This window comes from Leuciscus leuciscus (assembly GCF_965113295.1).
Source record: "Leuciscus leuciscus genome assembly, chromosome: 8".
In the NCBI taxonomy this organism is placed as follows: domain Eukaryota; kingdom Metazoa; phylum Chordata; class Actinopteri; order Cypriniformes; family Leuciscidae; genus Leuciscus; species Leuciscus leuciscus.
In genome coordinates this window covers 21,005,021-21,027,810 of record NC_138732.1, presented here as the reverse complement: position 1 = coordinate 21,027,810, position 22,790 = coordinate 21,005,021, and the positions used below count along the sequence as shown (strand labels likewise).

At 36.3% G+C, this 22,790-nt stretch overlaps 2 protein-coding genes across 5 annotated transcripts; one reads left to right on the top strand and one right to left on the bottom strand.

Moving 5' to 3' along the window:
- Positions 1-779: 779 nt before the first annotated feature.
- micu3b (mitochondrial calcium uptake family, member 3b) lies at positions 780-17,033 on the bottom strand. Of its 4 annotated transcripts, XM_082177400.1 has the most exons (15): positions 16,450-17,032; positions 15,020-15,164; positions 13,527-13,558; positions 13,354-13,432; positions 9,920-9,967; positions 9,731-9,813; positions 9,575-9,649; positions 8,551-8,592; positions 7,226-7,321; positions 6,036-6,127; positions 5,565-5,736; positions 3,617-3,725; positions 3,386-3,546; positions 2,407-2,475; positions 780-1,981 (listed from the first exon to the last, which is right to left on the bottom strand). In XM_082177400.1, the coding sequence occupies exons 1-14, from the start codon at positions 16,705-16,707 to the stop codon at positions 2,407-2,409; spliced, it is 1,461 nt and encodes a 486-aa protein (XP_082033526.1). In that variant the 5' UTR covers positions 16,708-17,032; the 3' UTR covers positions 780-1,981. The 4 variants fall into 4 exon arrangements, with proteins under 4 accessions (XP_082033526.1, XP_082033527.1, XP_082033528.1 ...); XM_082177401.1 differs by lacking the exon at positions 8,551-8,592 and having other exon boundaries at positions 16,450-17,033; XM_082177402.1 differs by lacking the exon at positions 7,226-7,321 and having other exon boundaries at positions 16,450-17,029.
- Positions 17,034-18,050: 1,017 nt separating this feature from the next.
- Positions 18,051-21,715, top strand: fgf20b (fibroblast growth factor 20b). The gene is made up of 3 exons (XM_082176820.1): positions 18,051-18,670; positions 19,143-19,246; positions 19,447-21,715. Exons 1-3 carry the CDS (start codon positions 18,403-18,405, stop codon positions 19,690-19,692), a joined length of 618 nt encoding a protein of 205 aa, XP_082032946.1. The 5' UTR covers positions 18,051-18,402; the 3' UTR covers positions 19,693-21,715.
- Positions 21,716-22,790: the final 1,075 nt, after the last annotated feature.

The window sequence follows — 22,790 nt, the reverse complement described above, 5'->3', positions numbered from 1 at the left end:
CCTTTATCTATTAACATGTATAGGCTACCTAATATTTATCTAAATTAATCGATATTGAATCAAGATCGGAATCAAATCACAAGAATTTAATTGAATTGAAATCATGAAATTTGTAAATTTGAAATCAAACAATAATAAAAACAGTGGCTACCAGTCATTGTACCATGTTGAAACATGTTGTCACTAAAATGGCCCGGTTTCACAGACAGGGCTTAGATTAAACCAGGATTAGACTTTAGTCCAATTAGGATATTTAAGAAGTTTTTATAAATGTTCCTTAGAGAGAAAAAAACGTGTGCATCTGACAAAACAATGGCACTGACATATTTTAAGATATATCAGTGCAAGTTGCTTTCAGTTAAAACAGCTCGAACATGCATTTTAGTCTGGGTCTAGGCTTAAACCTTGTCTGTGAAACCGACCAGTTAAGTAGTTCATTCTCTGCTGATAAACATTTTAAACCAGTCTAAGCTGGTTTTAGATGGTTATCCAGTCTGGTCTGCTGACTTTTCATCAGTTATAGAGAAAATTAGCCTGCAGCCCAGCCAAACTAGCTGAAAACCTGCCTGACCAGGCTGTGAGACCAGTTAAAGCCAGCTTTGACTGGTTAGTAGGCTATTATCGTCTAAGGAACCCCAAAATCTTCATTGTTACATTGTGCTTGACTAAACAAACATAAACATTAACCCTATAGGTCTAATCTAAAATGGTCACTATAAACACTTTTATTTTTTAATTTTTTTAAAGGAAGCACACAACAGAAGGAATGACACAAGGTATTATTTTGATTGTGGTTTTAATTTATTCAAACATCCTAAGCAATCTGAATACTAATGCATACAAATTAGGCTATACACACAAACTGTAATATGCAATATACGGATCTAAAACATGGTCTATATTCTGTAAAAAGCACAGTGGGTGAGACCGGAGCTAGCTGTCACACAGTTGTCACAAGCTATATTATAATGTTTCAATTAGAGAAAATGGTTCCATTATAAAAAACCCACATGTGACGACATGCCCCACAGGTCAATGTGTGTTTAATGACCTGTATCTTTTTTCCTGGGTAATAAATTGAAAAATGTCCAACAGCTTTTTTGTAGGGCAAGGCTTTATATGTATCTGCACAAACGTTAACTTTAAAAAATAAACATACCATGAGAAATATTCACTGGAGTAAAACGAGTGGATTCAGTTTCTGCTTGTTTGTTGTTTTGTCTTCGCAGGATATTTCTTAAAGGAGTGGCAGTGTAAGAAACCCATAAAAGAGGTGGAGAAAGGGATCTGTATGTGTAGCACATTGTGAGATAACTGAGGTCTCATTATTGCTTTGTGCACTCAGCACTGTCAGACTCTGTGTAAGCTGATCTGGCTGGTGGGCAGTGGACAAGCTCAGAGAAACTATGTTAGCAATGTGCTCATTGTAAGGAAAGATTATCTGGCTTATAACTCCTAGAGAAGCAATTAGAACAATGCATTTCCAATACAGCAGGAAAATCCCAAGAGGACATTTTCTTTACACAAAACAGATCAATAAATAGAATAAATAACTGTATATTCCACCAGAATTCAGCATTTTCCATTCAACGTATGAAGTGATATATCATCATAAATAAAGACACTTTGCAATTCATTAACAAAATGTATCTCAAAATGTGGGCACTGGACCCATTTAAATGTATTAGACCTTTAATAAATAACTTTTTGATTAATAAAAGTATCATGGCTATATGGCTATTTCATTAAAGTGTTATCCCTTCTAGTTAATGGCTTTTATAAAGTTAATAAAGTGCCTGCCGAGTAACAAAGCAGTAACTATAGTCCGGAGAGGTAGCATGTGTTAATCTAATTATGGCAGTATTTGTATCTTAGAGTTTGACACAGGTCAGGTAATTGCATTGAGTCACTGAGAACTTTAATCCAATTTGAGATATCTTTACTGAGACGTGAGGGTGAAGAGGAACAGCGGGACTATCACCTGCACAAATCAAAGACATAACAGGAGAACAGCATATATCAAACTAAATAACTGAATCTAACAAGTGATAGAACAAGACAAGAGAATAGAAATGTAACAGCTGTTTATTTCATTTTATGTAAACTGCATTTACTCTATTCATACACCCAGAGTAAGTCGAATTGTTTCCTGTTTCTAGGTGTTTCATGGTGTGGGTTGGGCTGTATTCTATTACTGTGTTAAGTCTTAATACACTATGTTAGGCTGGTATCTTGTATCTCTGGATAGAAGACATTAATTTTACAGAGTAATCTGATGCTAGAAAAAGAGCTTTGGCTGAACGCTGAGCAGTGCTAGCGCTGTAGTTCAGAATCATTAATTCTAAATTCTCCAGGGCAATATCTAACTATCTACAACATTTTTTTTCTGTTTAGACATAAACTTACCTATTTAGCAGTGAGTTCCTTCTTCATACAGGCTTTAAAGGATGTGAATCTCTCTTCACCCTTATATCCCTGAGTTTACAATGATAACATGAACAGAAAATATTTCTCATCAACATATTGGTTTTATGTCATCAACATATATCACATTTCAACATTATCTTTAAAAATAAATTAAATTGAAATTAATTGTGCTGGTCAATGAGTGAATTGGCAATACATGGCCACTAGATGTCAGCAAAATTGCACCAACAAGAAAACCAACTTTTCTTTTGTTGAAATACAAGGCAACAATATTGGATTTGAATATACAAAAGTTTGGGGTCAGTTAGATGTTTGTTTTTTTAAATGTAAAAAATAAATAAAAAAATCTTATGGTCACCAAGGCTGCATTTTTTTTATTATATTAAAATACTGTAAAACAGTAATATTGTGAAATATTGTTACACTTTAAAATAACTGTTTTCTATTTTAATATATTTTAAAATGTAATTTATTCATGTGTTGACAAAGCTGAATTTCCAGCATCATTACTCCAGTCTTCAGTGTCACATGACCCTTCAGAAATCATTCTATTTGCAGAAACATTGAATACTTTTTTCAGAAACCAATAGAAAGTTCAAAAGATTGGCATTTATTTCAAATGTTTTTTTGTTTTGTTTTTACAATGCAAACATATTTACTGTCACTTTCGATTAATTTAACGCATCCTTGCCAAATAAATTTCAAAAAAAAAAAAAAAATTTATCTTACTGACCCCAAACTTTTGAATGGAAGTGTATAATACTAACAGTGAAACTAATAGCAACAGTACAGTGATAATGACTAATGTGAATTTGAAGCTAAAATTGTGCTTACATTTTACAGGAATATCTATCCTGTCACAAGCAAGGTGACTGACAGCTGATTTGCATAATAAAACAAAGTAAAAAAAAAAATGGCATAAAATTTTTCGGGAAACTGAATTTCCCAGCATATTTACCCAAGAAGAGCCACGATGCAGCCGATCTTTCATTATCCCAATGAACTCCTTGTAGCTTAGATGGTCATCATGGTCCACATCAAAGATCTTGAAAATAGTGTTCACAAGGTGTCTTGACAGCTTCAGGCCAGTGGCCACATAGACCGCACGGGCAAACTCATCTGTGAGCCGAAAGCCAAACATCATTAGCCACAGATTTGAGGAGTAACTGGATTAAATGAGCATGTTTACCTTGTCCAATTGGGCGATTTGCATAGTTGTACATTTGCATGGCAATGGCAAAATCCTCTAAGTTGTTGAGGAACTGAAAGAAGGACCTAAACTCTTCAAAAGTGATGCCCTAAAAGAAAAGATCAGTGTTAAATCAGTGACTTACAGATGAAATGGTCAATGTTCCTTTAAACAGAAAGCTTTGGGCAATAGAAAGAGATCATTAAGTCAGAGTCTTTATAATAGGATAGCACTTGTGCAGCGAGCTAGTACATAAAATGATGAATTTCAAAAGTTAGTCTCAGAATAACTCTCCCTAAACAAGGCAAAACTGCATTACGCCTCACTTTCTCAAAAACGAGGGCACCTTAAGTGTTTGTGGGAACTTGGAGAGCGATAACAGATCCCAAGAGCCAAGACAGAAAATAGCAAAGTCAAACAATCCCAGCGCACATCTCTCCTGCTCCCGCACCCGATATACACAACTGGAGCTGTCAACACCTTTAGATTGTTTTGTTAAAGGAGAGGTCGGGTAGCTTGTCGACTCTTCTAAAGAAGATTAACCTGATACTTGCATACATAAAAACAAAAGGGGATGTGTCCAAAATATCTCACCGCTAGCAGATTACCCAAACAGCGGTCCTTTTGATTTCCACTCATCCATTTCCAGGCACTAGACCCACGTCTTTTTCTGAAGCCGCTCTTGCAACAAACAACAACTGTTTTACAAATGATCTAATGAGTAATATGTGACGCTTAGGTGGTTTTACAAGTTAAGCCGTATTGCAATATCTCTTAACTTAAGAATAAGAACCACTTGTCTATCAATGGCCATCCACCAACAGCCTCCTCGAGCAACTGAAAAGACTCTAACCTTATAATGTGAGGGTCAATGTGCAAAAAGGGAAACATCCTAAAGAAAAAAAGGCACTAACATCGTTCAGATTATAAATATCCTCCTCTCTCCACGTTTGTGGTGATATTTGTTTTGCAATGCAATGATTTGAATCGACTCATTTATAATGCATGAAAACATGATAAAGGAGCAGAAATATTAGAATACCTCCAATTGTGTTTCTGTACTTCCCAAGCTAACAGGGAACGTTCTCAGAACTTTGGTTAACGTTCAACCAAGGTTCAAGGTGAACAAACATTCTTGCAGTAACGTTAATAGAATGCTCAAAGTTATCTGGGCTTTTAATAACTTTCTCAAAACATTAGCACAAAAATGTTATTTGACAACTCTCGGAATCGTTTTTTGCATGTTATTGAATGGTCTCGGTGGCCTAGATCTGCTATGCTGCTTCTGTTGATTATTGTTGCTGCTGCTGAAGAGCATGTATGGACTTGCTACTGCCAATAGATACACAGACACGCTGCTGTGAGCATGTAATAAATGCTGCTGCTGCATGAATAGACATACATAAATCATATTGCAGATCTCGGCAGGTGGAGCTGGTGGAGGTGGAGGGTTTCAGAGTAAATCTAATAGCGTGCTGCAGGACTAGCTTACAGCAAACACTGAATCAGAATATTTGAATGTTGAGCAAGCAATCTCATTGGCTGCAGGATCAGCAGAGGCCAAACAGCTTGTGTCATGCGGTAATGATGTGACTGCATGTAAAGGACCTATCAGCCTTTATACATTGTTCATGGAACGGTTTAGTTGGACGTTCGCCTAACATTCTGTTTAAACATTACTAACTACTTGAAAGTTCAGATGATGTTGATAAAATGATCAAATTGAAAATTGAAAATTCCCTTGTTTTCCCTAACATTCACATAACCCCGCCAAAAATTGAACATTCAAAATAGTGGATGTTTTGAACTTTCAGAAATAAAGTTTTCATAACTTAAAGGGAACATCAGCTATGTGTGTGTGTGTGTGTGTGTGTGTGTGTGTGTGTGTGTGTGTGTGTGTGTGTGTGTGTGTGTGTGTGTGTGTGTGTGTGTGTAGAGCAAGTACTACCTTTTCATCGGGTATGCTTTGACGCACATTCTCAAGGTAGCCTGTAATGTTCTCCACTGTGGTGTAGCGCAGCAGGATACTAGCGAAGTCTTCCTCACTGATGGTGGTCATTCCCTTGGAAAAGCTGAGGAACTCAATCTCAAGGACTTCTGTCTGCAGGTTGTCCATGAATCTGCCGACAGAACGTGAGTGACACAGACACGGTGTTAAGAGGAGATGCCATCACTCGCTCAGTAGGACACTAGAAAAAGTGACTGGACCATCCCAACATGCTTTGATAACAATACAGCATCCTTAGTGATTCATTTTAATTCCCCTTCAAGGGTCATGCATTATAACATGGGTCCATGTTCTTTGCCTTTTTATTTTAGCATACATACAATAGAAACTTAATTTAGGATCATGATAGAGTTAAATCTTCACTTAAGACTAGAAGCCTTCAAGATCATGGTCATCAAATCTGTCTCTCACCTGTAGAAGTCATCAAATGTAAGTTCACTTTTGCCCTTTCTTCCAAAGAAATGAACCAGCAGAGTTGTGTCGGTGACATTTTCTGCTGCGTGCTGTGAAAGCAAATTATGAAAACACATTATTCAGCTGTAAGAAACTGAACAAGAGAGCAAAATTTGTTTGGATAAGTGTACACTAAAATAGTGTGATGAGGAAGTGCAGCCATAAACATATAACAACATTTAAAATAAAAAAACAGACACAAACACAAATAAATGTAAAATGTACATTTAATTGGCATTTAATTGATTGATTAAAAGCAAATGATTCATTTACATCAAATTTGATGCATGTATGTATGTTTTTATTATGCTTATATGCCACGCTGCCGCTCCTTTACTCACACAGATCACTTTATTGGACGAATTACAATTGTGGGGTAACGCAGTGCTGTTTTACTTGGTCAAAACAATCATATTAAAAATACATTTGAGTGTGTTGAAAGTTATGTCATAACGTTACTCTATGCGTTCGCTCTGTGGCTGGTGTGAGACACTTGTGCACTGCGGTAAGCTACAATGAATATAATAAAAGCTGGATGACTTGTGCTGCTAAATGGCATGCAATTCATTTTTAAATATTGTATGGTGGAGAAAAAGCTTTATAACTGTCACACTGACACATCATGAAGCAGCCGACATCATCCCATGCCACGCAAACAACAGGTTGCTCATGCAGAAATCTGCATACCAGATATACCTCAATGTACTTTTGCAGCAACGTATCTTTACAAAAACAAGAGGCATACTGTATCTGATGGTAGTTTTGAAACTTGTACTATCATAATATACTAGATCTCAATATCCGAGCTTGGTAAATGACTCAAAAACAATGTCAAATCCATTTATTAAGCACCAACATCGAATAATAATAATTTTAATGAGATGCATGAATAAGGCCAAACATGATGTATTCTTGTATGGCTCAGTTACAATTATATAAATCTTAAGATTTAAAAAAAAATATTAATACTTAACTGTTACAACATGAAGTGTACTGACATTAATGAATCAAAATGACAATAAACAAAAAGAAAAAACAACAACAGAACAAACAATGGGAAGAACCTCACATGGGATGGCGGACAGGGAATGGTCAAGGGAATTATGGGATTCGAACGAGAAAGCAAGTGAGCTCGAGGATACTTGTACCTCCATCAGATCTGAAAAGAGAACTATTCTCGCACCATGCCTTAGAACATCCCAGAAACTTCTGGGTTCAGACTGAGGCTGCTCTTTTTTAAGTACCTGCATATTAGAGGTGAAAATATTAAAGGCTTAACAATAATCGCCAAAAATTCAGACAATGCAGTGAAAGACTAATACACATGCAAAACCATCTGAAGTAATGCAACGCAATGTTAAGGAAAAGTTAAGCAGCACAAAGAAAAATAAGAATAATTTCCACAGTGATAGTAGTAATTATTAATAATTGAGTTCCAATAATAAGAGATAATAATTGAGCAGTAAATCAGCATATTAGAATAATCTCTGTGAAACTGAAGACTGGAGTTATGATGCTGAAAATTCAGCTTTGCCATCAATGGAATAATTAAAATATATTAAAATAGAAAACAGTTCTGTTAAATTGTAATAATAATAATATTCCTGTATTCATAATATTCAAAATAAAACTGTATTTTAAATCAAATAAATGCAGCTTTGGTGAGCCTTGGATAATTATTCCAACGTGACATTGGTGCTTCAGTCATTTTATAGTGCACTCTGATAACGGTTTGATTTACTGAATGAAATTCAGATTGTGATCAGTATATTTTTTTTAAATCAGTACGATAGTTTATTGTGGTTAAAACTTTGACACTAAGCTTAAAAAGCTCCACATCTCTCTTGTTTGGTGTGGAAACTAACTCTTTAGTGGCACAAAACTTCATGGTCAAGCCATCACAAGAAGTAACCCAAACCCAAATACCACTCTTCAAGTAACTGTAAAAATAAAACATGGGGGTCCAGGGAGAGCTGCCATTCTTCAGGTGAGGGCCTTTTAACGTGATTCTGTGAGACCATTCTTTGGCAAAAAAAAAAAGCTCCTGACAGTAGACAAGCAACATAAATCATCTGTCGTAGTCTCTGGATGATTTTTCTGCTCTCCTAGACAATAGAGCTGCATTTCAGACTGCGTCTGACTGAGCCCCATTAGCCCCATTGTCCCTCTTCTCTGGAGGTGAGCCATGCGTGAGGGTCACTCTGTTACGCCCTATCCAAACATTTCAGTATGTAAAATAATATTGCTCCCTGACTGTCTGAAAGAAGCCACTGAATGTGGATGTAACCCTTCTGGTTTTTGAGCACTATATAGGGTGTAGCTGCATAAACATCAGTGGTTAGGACGGACATGCACAGTTGTTGTTGACTATGACTGTACAAGTTCAATCAAGCACCAACCACATTAACCGCCATGCTAAGAACACACGTCGAAGTCATGCCCATAAGGATTATTTAGTATACAGTATACATACATTGCTGTTGGCAGATCCTTGATATCCATACAGTTCCACACTCTCACACAGCCAAGATTATGATAGCGTGCAAAACAGGATAAGATCAAATCAAATCACCATTCAGCATTTGTCATATTTCACTAGGGATTGTGAAAGACAATGAACTCTCAAAGCGTTTTCAAAACACAATCTGTAACAATCAGCATTTCCCCAGCATGAGAGATAAGAGACTCATTGTTGTTTTGTACTATGCAGAAAAATATCCATGTACTGTACATTCGTTCAAATGAACATTAGCCATGAATCAGTCATCTCGCTATTTTAAATGCGATTGAAAACATGCAACAATAAAATCTCAGAGTAAATCAAATCAATGGCTATTCATGGAATTCTATTCCAACATAGGTGTTCAAATATTACAGGAATAATTAATCTAAAATGTCTTCCATAAAACACAAAAGGAGAACTGTATAGCAAATTATCGATAGATAGAGCAGATCATTTATAATTATACTTTATTATAATAAACTGTAAATGATTAAATATTAAATGAAAGCCAATGCAATAAAAGTGAATTGTGGCAATGGCTGCCAAGCAATTTCGGTCTCTTCCCCAAACAAATCAATCAGAAATCTTGACATTTAATACAAAACAGGGTATAGATTAAGCCAGGATTAGACTTTAGTTCAATTAGGACTCTTTAAGATATATCAGTGCAAGTTGCTTTCAGTTATATCAGCTCAAACATGCATTTTAGTCTGGGACTAGGCTTAAGCCTTGCCTGTGAATCCGGGGGACGGACTGCTTTTACGGAGCACCATTCACTTTATTGTATGGAAGAGAGCAGTGTGGACATTCTTCAAAACTTCTCCTTTGGTGTTGCACAGATAAGAAAGAACTATGGGTTTACAGAATTTTTATTTCTGGGTGAACTATTTCCTTAAATCACTTTCAAATAAACTGCACATCGATTCAAGTGGCAACAGAATATGCTCATGCGACGGAGGACTGTAAAATTGAAAAAAAAGTCTGTTTTTCTTACCAGTTGAGATAAACTGTCAGGATCTCCTCCTCGCTCCTTTTTCTTTTCATTTTTCTTGCGGAATATGTCCTCTAACTAAATGTAAAAAAGCAGAACTTTATCTTTGCGCATGCTGACGTTCAAATTAATAAAAAACAACAACAACAACAACCATACCACCATGAATTCTCTCCTATCCACCATTTCATTGCCATCTGCATCAAACATGTTGAAAGCTATTTTAAAACCTGCATGTGGCTCTAGAAGACAAAAGAAAGACATAATATGAGGGACATCAATACATCCTCGTGCGTCTATACTTTTTGTGCTAAACAAGCGTGGAGAATTACCTGAAGACAAACTTACTTGTCAAAATGCAAAGCAGAAACAGATACTCTGTGTAAGCGATGACACCTGAAAAACAGTACATAAACATTTCTTTTTAAGCTTGTGTTCCAACATCCCAGAACCTGCCTTCAAAATATATTTTACTATCAAATGTCATTTTAAACTAGACGTCCTTTCTTCTTTTACATTGATAAGATCTAAGAGGATCCTGTTCTTTACTCTTGTTTGGTGTTCTCTTTGCACAAACAGAGACGTTAAAACGTAAAGTAACAAGGCTGGACACAAACCCAAACAAAATTAGACCAGGCCACTGGCTCCTGAGTTCCCCTCTGTTTATTTTCCTAGGTGTAAAACATTCTCAAGTGATCTGTAACTGATTGCAGATGCCTGATGTGGGTTTGTTTTCCTTTTTGAGGTCTGTTAGTCCTTTGTTGTGTGAGAGGAGAAGAAAGGAAGAGCAACTGTCAGGTCTCTGTCTAGGAGAGACTTAAGGAGAATTGTTCCTGCCACTGAAAGCATTCCCAAGCTTTTGTTTAAGGAGATGATAGTGACTTGGACACAGATAGTTCAGAAGGGCTTCTTTGAGTGCTGTGGGAAAAGGACTTTGGAATGTTTAAGGAAAAGGATAAAGAAAGGTGTGTGTAAAACATAATAGAGAATTTTCACAGGCCACCCTGATCCTTGATTTATTTGGTTGATTGATTCAACACTAGTTTATATTTGTATTTAACTAATCCTGGGCATTTAATGTGTTCATTTAATATAATTAATTGTATATATAATGAGCAGCAAATCGGGATATTAGAATGATTTCTGAAGGATCATGTGACTCTGAGGACTGGAGTAATGATGCTGAAAATTCAGCTTTGCATCACAGGAATATTACATTTTAAAATACATATTTAAATATATATTAAAATTATATATATTCAATTAAATGAACCCTCAGTGACCATAAGATAAAAAAAAAATCTAAATCCCCTACCTTTTTTTTTTAAACGGTAGTAGGCCTACACATATATGGGGCAGTGAATTTATTATTATAATTGTTTACATAAAAATAAAACAATATAACATATTAATGGTATTCTTTATATTTTTTTGTTCTGTATTATACAATTATTTAAAAATTAAATTATATTACTTATTTTTATAGATACATTTGACCTTTTTTCGTATTATTTATATTTTAAAAATAGATTTTTGAACTTTAATTATAAAATAAAATGATTAACAAATGCATTTAATCATAATTGTAAGTCAATGCCATTGAGCAATTAAAGCCAGAACTACGCATTAACACATTAATCGTTAAAAGATCAAGATCTCGGTTCAAACACCCATGCAATCTTATTCCTAAATGACAATAATACATTAATGCATGTCTAATAAACCTATTCAGAACGATTCAGATCTGCGTCGGCAGGATCTAGAGAAAGCGGAAGACATGTATAGGTATTTCATCATTACGCCAGTAGGTGGCGACAGGTGACTGTTCAAAAATGTATTTGTCATTCAATCATTCATTCCAGAGATTCGGTCAAAAAACGCTGATTCTTCCAGTAATGAAACAATTGAGTCATTGAATCATTCATTCAAACCCGATTTTTTATTATTATTCATTCAGATTAATTATAATTAATAACATTTTAAACAGACTGCAGGATTAAACATTTGATCAGAATCTCTAGTAAATTACATGTTATTTTGTTTAGTTGTGTTCAGAATCGTGGGAGAATCGTGACCTCTGTTTTAAAAAAACAAATAAACCGTGATTCACAATTTATCCAGAATCTTGCAACTCCAGTCTATTTAGTGCTTTACTTATCTGCTACAACATCTTTGGATTATCTTTATTCGGGGGCTTTACTCAGCAATTCAACATATTCATATGTGTGATTCATTTCATGCAATTAATTAACTTATGTTTTTCAATTGATTGCCTTATGTATATCTACACCATACAAAGCTGAGTCAAGACATCCGCTTGTGGCTGCTTGTGCATTTAGTCTTTTAGGATCTCAGTTTCATTCGAGCTACACACCTTCAGTCTTGCAGAAAGAAATCCAGCCCAAGAGCTCAAACAGTTGTCAGAACACAAAGAATTCCACAGAAACAATTGATATAGAGTGTCAGTGATGGAGATGTAATCCAACGCCATTCTTAGAATTCATACTGTCCAGAGTGATACAGGGCTGCCACTAGGACAACTCTCAACATTGCAAAGTTCAAACAGCTCTTTTCATTTTCTGAAGTAAGGCTTTGTTCACAGATCAAGCCTATCTTCTTTTTTTTTTTTTTTACCTAAGTGCAGCTTTAACATTTAACAGCCGGATTAAAAGCCCAAACCCAGGCACTGGCACTCAAGGAAAGCAATGGAATATCATGCACTGTGTGGAGTGTTTTAGTGTTTTAAGTGTAAGAAAGAACACTACAAGGAAAGTATTGTTAGCATCTGGGAAAGCCCCGCACATTAAAAGATATTTGTCTCATAAATTAAATGAATATTCTTCTTCTTTTTCTAAACCCCTATTTCAGTGTGAAAATATTTTAAAATGTTATTTATTCCTGATGCAAAGCTGAATTTTCAGCATCATTTCTCTTGTCTTCAGTGTCACATGATCCTTCAGAAATCATTCTAATATGCTGATTTGGAGCTCAAGAAACATTTCGTATTATTATATTTTCATGATTCTTTTGATGAATAGAAAGTTCAAAAGAACAGCATTTATTTAAAATAGAAATGTTTTGTAATATTATAAATGTATTTAGTCTATTTAGATTGATGTTTTGCTCAATTTAATACATCCTTGATGAATAAATATTTTTTTTATGTCATTTTTAGAATTCTTGCAATAGTATAAATTATTGTTAATATGTCAAGTACTACAAGCAAACATTGCTTTTTCTTAAATCACGTCTAAAAAGTAAGACCTGAAAAGCTGGATAATTTATGGATTAAGGTGAGTGCATGATTATTTTCGATTCAAAACAGCATACCACATGTTATGCACTGGGTGTTATTTGTCACCTTCCTATCTGTGATTATCCCAGAGCAAAGTCACAGTAATGTCAGACTGATTGAGAGATAAGACCATTTACAGCCTGTGCACTCTCCTTCCGCATGAGAACAAGTTTCAGGATCCGGATTGTTTCATAACACCATGCATGTGGGTGGTCTAAGCATCTGCACACTCTAACAACTGTATCCTAATTGTACCTATCACAATATCTGTTAATTAGAGATGTTTCGGCTTTATGCACATCATTCATAATCATTCATTAGCTCAGTATTTAGAATGCTAGCCACACAAGTGGCACTTTGAAAGCAGATCCTCTCAAAATCAAGTTGCCTGGAGGGATTTACTATTAACAATGATCAAATGACAAAGCAAACAACACTGCATTATACAATACAAATTGATATACATAACATGATTATCAGGTCTCACCTCTTTCACGCTGGTTTCGGAACAGACGGGACGATCCTTTCCAAACTGGTGGCGTATCTGACAGAATCTTGTCTAGATCCTTTCAAAAAAGCGCATATACTGAGGATCATTCAGATTTTCAAAACTCAAAAGTAGATAAATATTCATCAAACAAAAGAAAAACATGATCAAACCTGTTTTGTGAGGGATCTCCAAAACCTCTTTTCTAAAAAATAAAAAAGAGAGATTTATAAGAATAAGTGGTATTTTCAAAACTATTTCTAAATAAAAGTTGACAAAAAAATGGGTCAAAAGCGTTACACTCTCCTTTGTGTGCAAAAATTCTGTATGATTGACAAATTTGTACTTCAAAAAATATAAGTTCAAACACTGACAAAATACAGAAAATCTGTTGCTGTCTTTTTGTAGAGTAGGCCTGCCACGTTCAGCTTGAAAAGATACTGTTACAGTGAAGCAGACACTCTGAAATGTTTTGACTGCTTGAATCTGTTTCACCTTTCTCAGCAGTTTGACTATATGCCTACAATGCATGACTTATTTATTAAATAAAAGGGATAACATTTTATACTCCATTTTGTTTTTAATACAATTTAATGCATATAGAAATTAAAATTAAAATTCATTTTAAAGGAAAAAAAATCCAAATTTAGAAGAGTGTTGGAAAAAAACATCCAAATAACTGTATGGTTTAAATATGAACTGTAGCTTCTGTTTATATAATGCACTGGAAATTTTACTGCCACAGCATAAAGCCATAAATACCACTATTCGTTCCGTCATGCATGCCATTAAAGATGGTGACGCAATGTTTGCCTGCCATATTAGAGTTCACATTTTATACCCGTCTGCACATTCCAGGAAGTCCAAGTTTCAGATAGCAGCAAACATGACTGTTTGAAACTCAACCCCCATACAAGTATAGCTGGGTCGTGAAAATACAGCTATAGAGCATATCAACTCTACCATCTGGACCGATCTCAGCGCCGTTCCCGTTTATTTGAGACGAAAACTTAATGTCTTCGGTTTAGCAGAGATCCACTGTATCTGACACGCACGTTTAAAAGTTGTCTGTCTTGCTGCTTTCAGATTTTGGTTACAGAAATAGGTTGTAAATGTGATGCTGGCAGAGAGAGATGACTATCTTCATGCAGGTGTTACGGCTACATGTGTTGATTTTATGCCTGCATCGTTACTTGCTTGCTTTTAAGATAAAAAGGTTATACCTTAAGGCAAAGATCTGTAATAAAATGGATAGTTCACCCAAAATTCTGTCGCTATTGTCTCATGCTGAAGTCATGTTGTAAGAAAAAAATCCACAAAAGGAGAAATAAAAGAAGAAATTTCGAAGAATATGCTACTCACATTTGCTTTTGAGTCTGATTTTTTAATGAATCAGTTTGGCATCTGTAAATGATTCACTCACAAATGTGTGGTTCATAGCCATCGCTACTTTTCTTTTATGATGCTTTCGCATTCTTTTGAAGCTTGAATGCTCCATTGAAGACAGGTTTGGTGAGCAAATGATGAGAGAATTTTTACTTTTGGGTGAATTAATCCTTTAAACTAAGATTAAGTCAATAGGAGGACGTCCTTAGGCTACAGTTACACAATCATATGTTGAGTTCATATATTCTGCTAAAGAAGATGAACTGTTTGTGTAACTCACTCTTTGGTTCGCTCATAGTGACAGACTCAATGAAGTCGAGGGGTGTCATGTAAAGCTGTCCATCATACTCCATTGAGCTGAAGAGCCTGAACCTGTGCTCATGGGCTGACATAAACACCTCTTCATCTTCAGCAGATGCACTGGCCTACAATCAAACAAATACACATAAATACAAGATAAGACAAGCGTGACATTGCAGAAAGTGCTACCCATCTTTTTCCTTTCCTCCCTGTTTTTAATATCAATACCGTTCCAGTACAAAAACATGGAGACAAACATCCACAAGCAGAAATATCACTGGCTAAACTCACTAGGACTGTGTTCTTCTCACTCTACGGTGGCCGGCGGCCAGGCCCACTGGGCACTGTGCAAACACCCTGGGAATGTGTGCCCAGCTACTTATTACCCCCATCAAACGTCCACCCGGCTGCCAAGCTGCCGTGTCCAGTTACCTTAACCCTGGATTCCTGTGTCTCAATCCACAAGTCAAGGTTATGTCCAACCAAAGCAGATAAGGGTACAAAAGGGAACATTGCAGAGAGATTCACACAAGACTGATTCAATCCTGTATGGTTTAATGATCAATCTGATAACAGTCTGATAAATGCTTTTCAACAACAGTCATACCAAGAGTATGTGTTCCCCTTTTGCTTTGTTAAACATATAAAATAGACAAAAATAATAAATGAATTTAACTAATTGTGATTAATCTCGTATAGCTCCTTTTTAAGGAAAGAAAAAATATATATGTGTGTAATGTGTGCAAATAATATGGGAAAAGTCCTGTGCAAATATGGATATTACAAAGGACTTTGAACTTGTTTCCTTTTTCAAATTTTTTATTTAATGTGTGCAAGTCATGCACTTGTGTGGATGACACTTGTAGCTGAATATAGTTTGTTTTTCATTGGTTGTTTTTCTGTCTAAAAGTGACTTTAATTATAGTAATTTTTTTTTAAATCACATCAAGCACAACATGAGTCTATTGTGGTTTAGGAAACACTGATCTAATTCACTGTACAACAAATCTGGCTGAAGGAGAAATGCAAACAAGATTTTGACAGGAGAAAAGGTTGTTGATTGAATTTGCATCCCTAGTAAAATGATCCTTTCAGAGCCTAAGTCAGTAGCCTACTAAGCATGCAAAACAAATCCATAAAAATGTCCAATCGTAGGCGATCTATAAAGTTCCAATATTTCTGTTATAAGCAGTTTCATAGAATCATAGTGCATCATCACCTGACTAATGAACTGAGACACTGAATTCAGCACCTCTCTGGTGGAGAGCGACTGTTTTGAAGACACATGAAATCCACCGATTTTAAATGTTAAGGAATAATAAAAACCGAGATGCTATAGAAATATACCACGTGAACACCACAGACGTAAACACTGCAAAATGTAGCAACTAAAATGTAGATATAGCCTACCTGCTCTTTTGCAGCCACTGCTGGGAGCGGAGAAATCAATGCGCGCAGACTCGCTGCGTGTCCCCGATCCGGACTCGAAATGTGCTGGTAGTAAACAACAGCGAATCCACCGAGAGTGATACACACCCCTGTCCCTACGTGTCTCAGAGCTGTTCTTTCCCTCAACGATTGTCGGCTGTTAAAATAAAGGTTTAACCCGTTAGTTAAGCTGGTGAACTTGTTTCGAAGAGCCAGAACCCGACGTACGGCGGCCATCATGACTGTGTCACCGGCTCGGGGAGAGGAGAGGAGAGGAGACTGCGCTCACTCATCGCGAGATGCGACCTCGCTACATCACAGAAACACATTAGGCAGCTGTATTTGCAGTCATTTGTCCTTTCCATTCGGGTCATGGTTAGAATTCATAGTTAAAGCCCTCAGACCTCAAAATGTTATATTTTAAAATAGCGTTTTGAGAAGACGTCCATCAAAGTAGGCTAGTTATTTCATTTCATCGTCGCTTTTTCATTCTTAAAATTTGACCAGTTAACCAGTTCTAGCTAAAATACTGTAAGAGTTGTAGATTTGATCTTCAGTTTCTATAATTGTTTTTTTGTGCCCGTGTTTCTCAAACTTTGATAGGCAAATTCCCACATTTGTCTCACAAAAATATATATTAATGTAGATTCTAACTTTAAAAAACTAAATTGTAGAAACAAATTAATGTCAAGTCATATTAACCTGTTTAAAAAAACAAAACAATTATGGTCTTTCCCATCATTACACTATCTCAACGCACAAAAAAAGTTGCCTTAAATTTTAAGTACAATCAACTTGGATGTATAAGTAATTTCTACTTCAATTCAACTAGACTTAAAAATTATTTGAATCTTGTAAAACCTATTTTAAAAAGTCGAAAATTGCTTTACTTATTTTGATGAGTTAAAACAAAATTATTGATCATATATTTTTTTTACATTGCACCCACAAACTGATTATTTTTTATTAAAAATAGGAAACAAATAGGAAACATTAAAAATTCAAAAAGTAAATAAAAATATATAGAACTACATAAAACGTGGGTTAACAAAAGATCAACAGACAGTGTTTGTACTTTCATAATGGTGTCAAATGTGGCTGTTCACTTTCCACGGCATTTGGGCCTATTTGTGATATCAGAACAGAAGTAGCCTATAGATTATTTACAGCCTAATTATAATTTCACCCCGTAGCTCATTTTTGTAAAATGACCTACACCTCACAGTTCACACACACACACACACACACACACACACACACACACACACACACACACACACACACACACACACACACACGTTGACATATAGCCTATTGTTTTAATACTGAGCTAATGATATTTAACCTAAAACATACCCCATATTATAATCGTGACAACTGCTGCTTTCCTCCTGCTTGTGAGATAGCCTACATTCGGTGCCCACAATGAATGCAAAACCTTGCCCTCACAAACACAGGCATAAACGAAAACACAGACAACTGTGATTGTGCGCAAAAACTCAAGGCTGGACCAACCCGATGTCCCGCCCACAGAAGCCCGAGCTCTGCACCTGCCCCGCGCGCGTAGCAGCCACTCACTGCGCAAAGCACTTCCCACAACAACACATACCTGCTGCCTCAATACCTGCTGCACATTTATTCATGTCAGAAAGCACCACCGGCCACCATGTGGACGAGGCATGAGAGCAGAAATTAAAGGACTTGTCTGAAGTCAGTTATTTGCAGTTACTGTTTCTTCCCCACTGGATATGTCTGTATAATCCACTGGAGTCAAGTGATATTCCATATGCGCTCAGCATGGATCCACTACAAATGACGTGCTCGCATGGATATTATTCGTCGTAACGAATAGCTTTGGACGATTGCTTCACCGTATTCATCTAGATCAAGTTTCCCTGAGCGCTCTTGCTGGATTGGAGGTTTGTAACTGCAGCTATGGGAGAGATCGGGACGTTTTTACAGAGCCTGGAGGGTTTCGGACAGGTCGGATCACAGTTCTTTTTGCCACCTCTAGGAGAAAACCTCGGGCTGTTGAATGATCACTTAGTTCCAGCAGAGAGACTGTCACGGAGCACCTCCGCAGATTTAACGCACTTGAAAGGGATCCTGCGGAGAAGACAGTTGTACTGCAGGACTGGATTTCACCTTGAAATACTCCCGGATGGCAGTGTGCAGGGCACGAGAAAGGACCACAGTCGTTTTGGTAATTTCCCTCTTCGTTTCCAGCTTGTTAGATTTGTTTAAACAGAAACTGAATCACAGTATGAACTCAATAGCACTGTGACTGTACACTTCTATAGTACAGGTTCACCAGTTTTTATAGTTCTTATTGAGCAATTTAAATAGAACATATAACTGGTATATCTATTAAAGAACCCAAACATTCAATAACTTGAATGAAGAACCTAAAGTGTAATAAAAAAAATAAAAAAGCAAAAATAAATGTATTATTATTAATGCAGTAATATATATATATATATATATATATATATATATATATATATATATATATATATATATATTCATGTATTTATATATTTACTTTACAATAACTATATAATAGTCTTTGAAGTATAGAGATGAATAATGCATTGCAGTTCAACTTTTTCACAATATGTGATGAGGGTTTAGACTTCAAAGAACATCTCCTGAACAATTGATTTATTCTTCTCCAGGTATTTTGGAATTCATAAGCCTTGCAGTTGGATTAATAAGCATCCGTGGAGTGGACAGTGGTCTCTACCTCGGGATGAACGACAGGGGAGAACTTTATGGCTCTGTAAGCAGACTTTTACCCAGTTTTGACTTTTTCAGATCTTGTCTTACCACCAAGAATGATCCTTCACAATTGTTGTTCTTATTAAAGCCCAGTAGATGTCATGTATGTTTTATCATATTGACCACCTCTCTTTCTCTCCATGTTATGAGTTTTGAGGAAACTGCATGAATTAGTTCACCAACATGTTTTTTGTTTCTTAGGAGAAACTCACAGCAGAATGTGTCTTCCGTGAGCAGTTTGAGGAGAACTGGTACAACACATACTCTTCTAATCTCTACAAGCACGGGGAGAGAGGAGCACGGTATTTCGTGGCTCTCAACAAGGACGGCACGCCCCGCGATGGGACAAAATCAAGGAGGCATCAAAAGTTCACTCACTTTCTTCCAAGACCGGTGGACCCTGAAAAAGTTCCAGAACTGTACAAAGAGGTGCTTGGACACAGTTGAGACCCTCTGTCACCGTTATCGGGGGAGAGAGATGCCCAGTTTCTTCTCTACGTGAGGAGGAGATGATAATGTTTGGCCACAGCATCCAAACATGAGATCTGCTCTGGAAATGCACTGGCCAGTACTGATGGTGAAGACAACAGTCTCGAAAGACTCCCAAAGTGTGAAAGTCAAGCTGCATTTGGTGTCTTTGTTGCTGACGAGTAGCATAACCATGAAAACCGAATCTGAGGGTTTTGGAGGTTTTAGACATGGTGCTGCTTTGCTCTGGAAATATTCAATATGGGTTAAGAAGGACTTGAAGGAACAATGCTTACGTGATGCTCAGAGATGACAGAACTGGGACAGTAGAGAACAGGAGATGCCATCTCACACGATGTTATTTATACAGTTCTTGATTCACATATTTATTGTATGTATTTATTTATTTGGAAATATAAATATATATATTTTTACATCTAAAAGTAGATTTTTTTTATATTATACCAAACAGTAGAAGGTGCTTTGAAATAGTGGCAAAGCTGTTCTTTTATATGACGGAAACTGTAAAAGTTACTTATTATCACTGCTATGCTATTACGGAGGGCGAGAAAGTGATTTACTATTACAAATGTATGAAGAACGCCATGAGACTCTGTGATTTTATTAGATTTGTTTCAAGCACGATTTCCCAAGATGGCATGCTGCACAGTACATTTTACAGGCCATTAAATCAAGTATTATCAACCAAAAAAAAAAGCTAGTTGTTTGATATAACTCAATTCTGAAATGATTATTTTCTGGGAAACATTAAAGATCCTTTCTAACTGTTATGGTTATCATAGATTCTGAAACTATGAATTAATGTGTTGTGTACAAAACAAGGAAACAAACCAAAGCTGTCTTAAAGGTATAGTCCTCCACCCCTCAAAAAAAAAAAAAAAAAAAAAAAATAATCTGTCATCATTCTCACATTAATGTCGTTCCAAAATGGTATAAATCTCTTTCTTCTGTGGAACATAAAAAATATATATTTTCAAGAAAGTTTTTTGCCCATACAATGGAAGTCAGGGGTCAACAATATAGTTTGGTTATTAACATTCTTCAAAATACCTTCTTTTATGTTCTGCATAAAAAAATAAATCACACAGCTTTGGAACGACACAAGGGTGAGTAAATGATGACGGTTTTTATTTTTGGCTGAACTATCCCTTTAAGTTGCTGTTTAGCCTAGACCCAGAGTTGTCCTGCACTCATCAGCATCAAAGTTCTTTTGCGAGACCTTCTCAAGTAACAACTACACAATGACTGAATCTGAGTGAAATAAAAACTGACCTTTTCTTTTGGGTCAAACCCAAAGTTAGAGTAATCTCTGCTGATGCTATTCATGATGCCTACTAAACACATCAGGCAAAGCTATAAAGAGAAAATGTGTCTGCTGTGCGGTCTGTAAGAATGAGATAATTGGTAAAAAAAAATAGAAAAACACGTATCAAATGCTATTTTAATTCATCATACATATAAACCACACAAGGTTTTGTGTTTTCTTTGATAGATAGTACCTGCATTTTCACATGAATCCAAGCAAAACGCTCTGGGGAAAATGATATGAGATTTAGACACCACGGGCTAAACCTTCCCGAATGTTGTTTAACGGCTGAATGAGACATTTCCACAACAATGACTAAAGAGGCACATCTATACACAGTTTCTAAACGGATGAGAGGACATTTTATGTTGAAGCATGAAGATACGGTCTGTGATCTCAGTATCTCTGTGATGGTGAGCCAGGGTCTGTCTTAACAGGGGAGTGTACTTGCAACATTTTACAATGTGGGATTTTCCCCATCTTAAAACTATTGAGTGACTGTTAACAACAGATATATGAGAGTGGAGGTTGAGTCTGAGTATATGATCTTCACTCTGTGAAGATAAACAACTGTGTAATTAAATCACAAGTGCTCTGATTTCTATCATCATATATAGTTTGATTAATTTTGTAAAACATTTGTATGGTTTAACAAATAAAAAAAGTCAATGTTTCCCCAAGTTTCATGTAATCATTTTGTTTGTTTTGTGCAAATGTCACCATAGCTATTAGGTCACCGCTTTAATGTAAGAGAGTTCGTGTCACGAAATACTCCCTGGCACACGAAGAACCAATGTATTTTTCCATCTGTCTGAGCTGAAATAGATGCCTCTGTCTGTCCTTCTAGCAGGTGGTCTGAAGCACTTTACAGGCAACACTTAAATCCTTCATCCATGCCCTCTCTCAGCCCTGCCTCATGCACTTAATGGATGCACCCTTATTTTCATCACCTCAGACTGGCCTCAAAGAGCACTCAAAGAAACCCTATCAGATAGGTGTGTGTGTGTGTGTGAGAGAGAGAGAGAGAGAGAGAGAGAGAGAGAGACAGGTGTGTAAGTGAGGGATCTGTCTCTGTAGCCCAATCAGACATTGCAGGTGTTCCCACAGCACTTGTCAGCATGTCCTGGGTCTCTGATCTTCAAGGCCCTGTGTTTGTCAGCTGCGAATATGGGGCGGGAGTTCACACAACCCTGTAGAAATACAGCTTTGTAGTCCCGTGTGGATTACAATAGTGCATAATTCATATCTTTACAGACTGGGGGAAGTAGCGAAGTCTCACCTGGTGTTTTAAGTTGTAGTCTCAGGGTAGATTTGTGTTTGCACAAGGGTGGTGTCTGACAATATCCTCAGCAACTGTTTATCTTGAGCTCTTTTGCATAAATGGACAACGCTAAACGATCAGTCAAGATAAGTCAAGTCACCTTTATTTATTATAGCGCTTTATACAGATTGTTTCAGCTTTACAGTGATAAAAGGAATATGATGCATTTCGGCTGTCAGTTCAGATCAGCTGAATAATACTGTAACAAAACAATTAATTATGCTCCGCAAGGCTGCATTTATTTGACCAAAAATACTGTAAAAACAGTAATATTATGAAATATTATTACAATTTAAAAGAACAGTTTTCTATTTTAATATAATTTAAAATGTAATTTATTCCTTTAATGGCAAAGCTGCATTTCAGCATCATTACTCCAGTCTTCAGTGTCACATAATCCTTCAGAAATCATTCTAATATGATTATTTG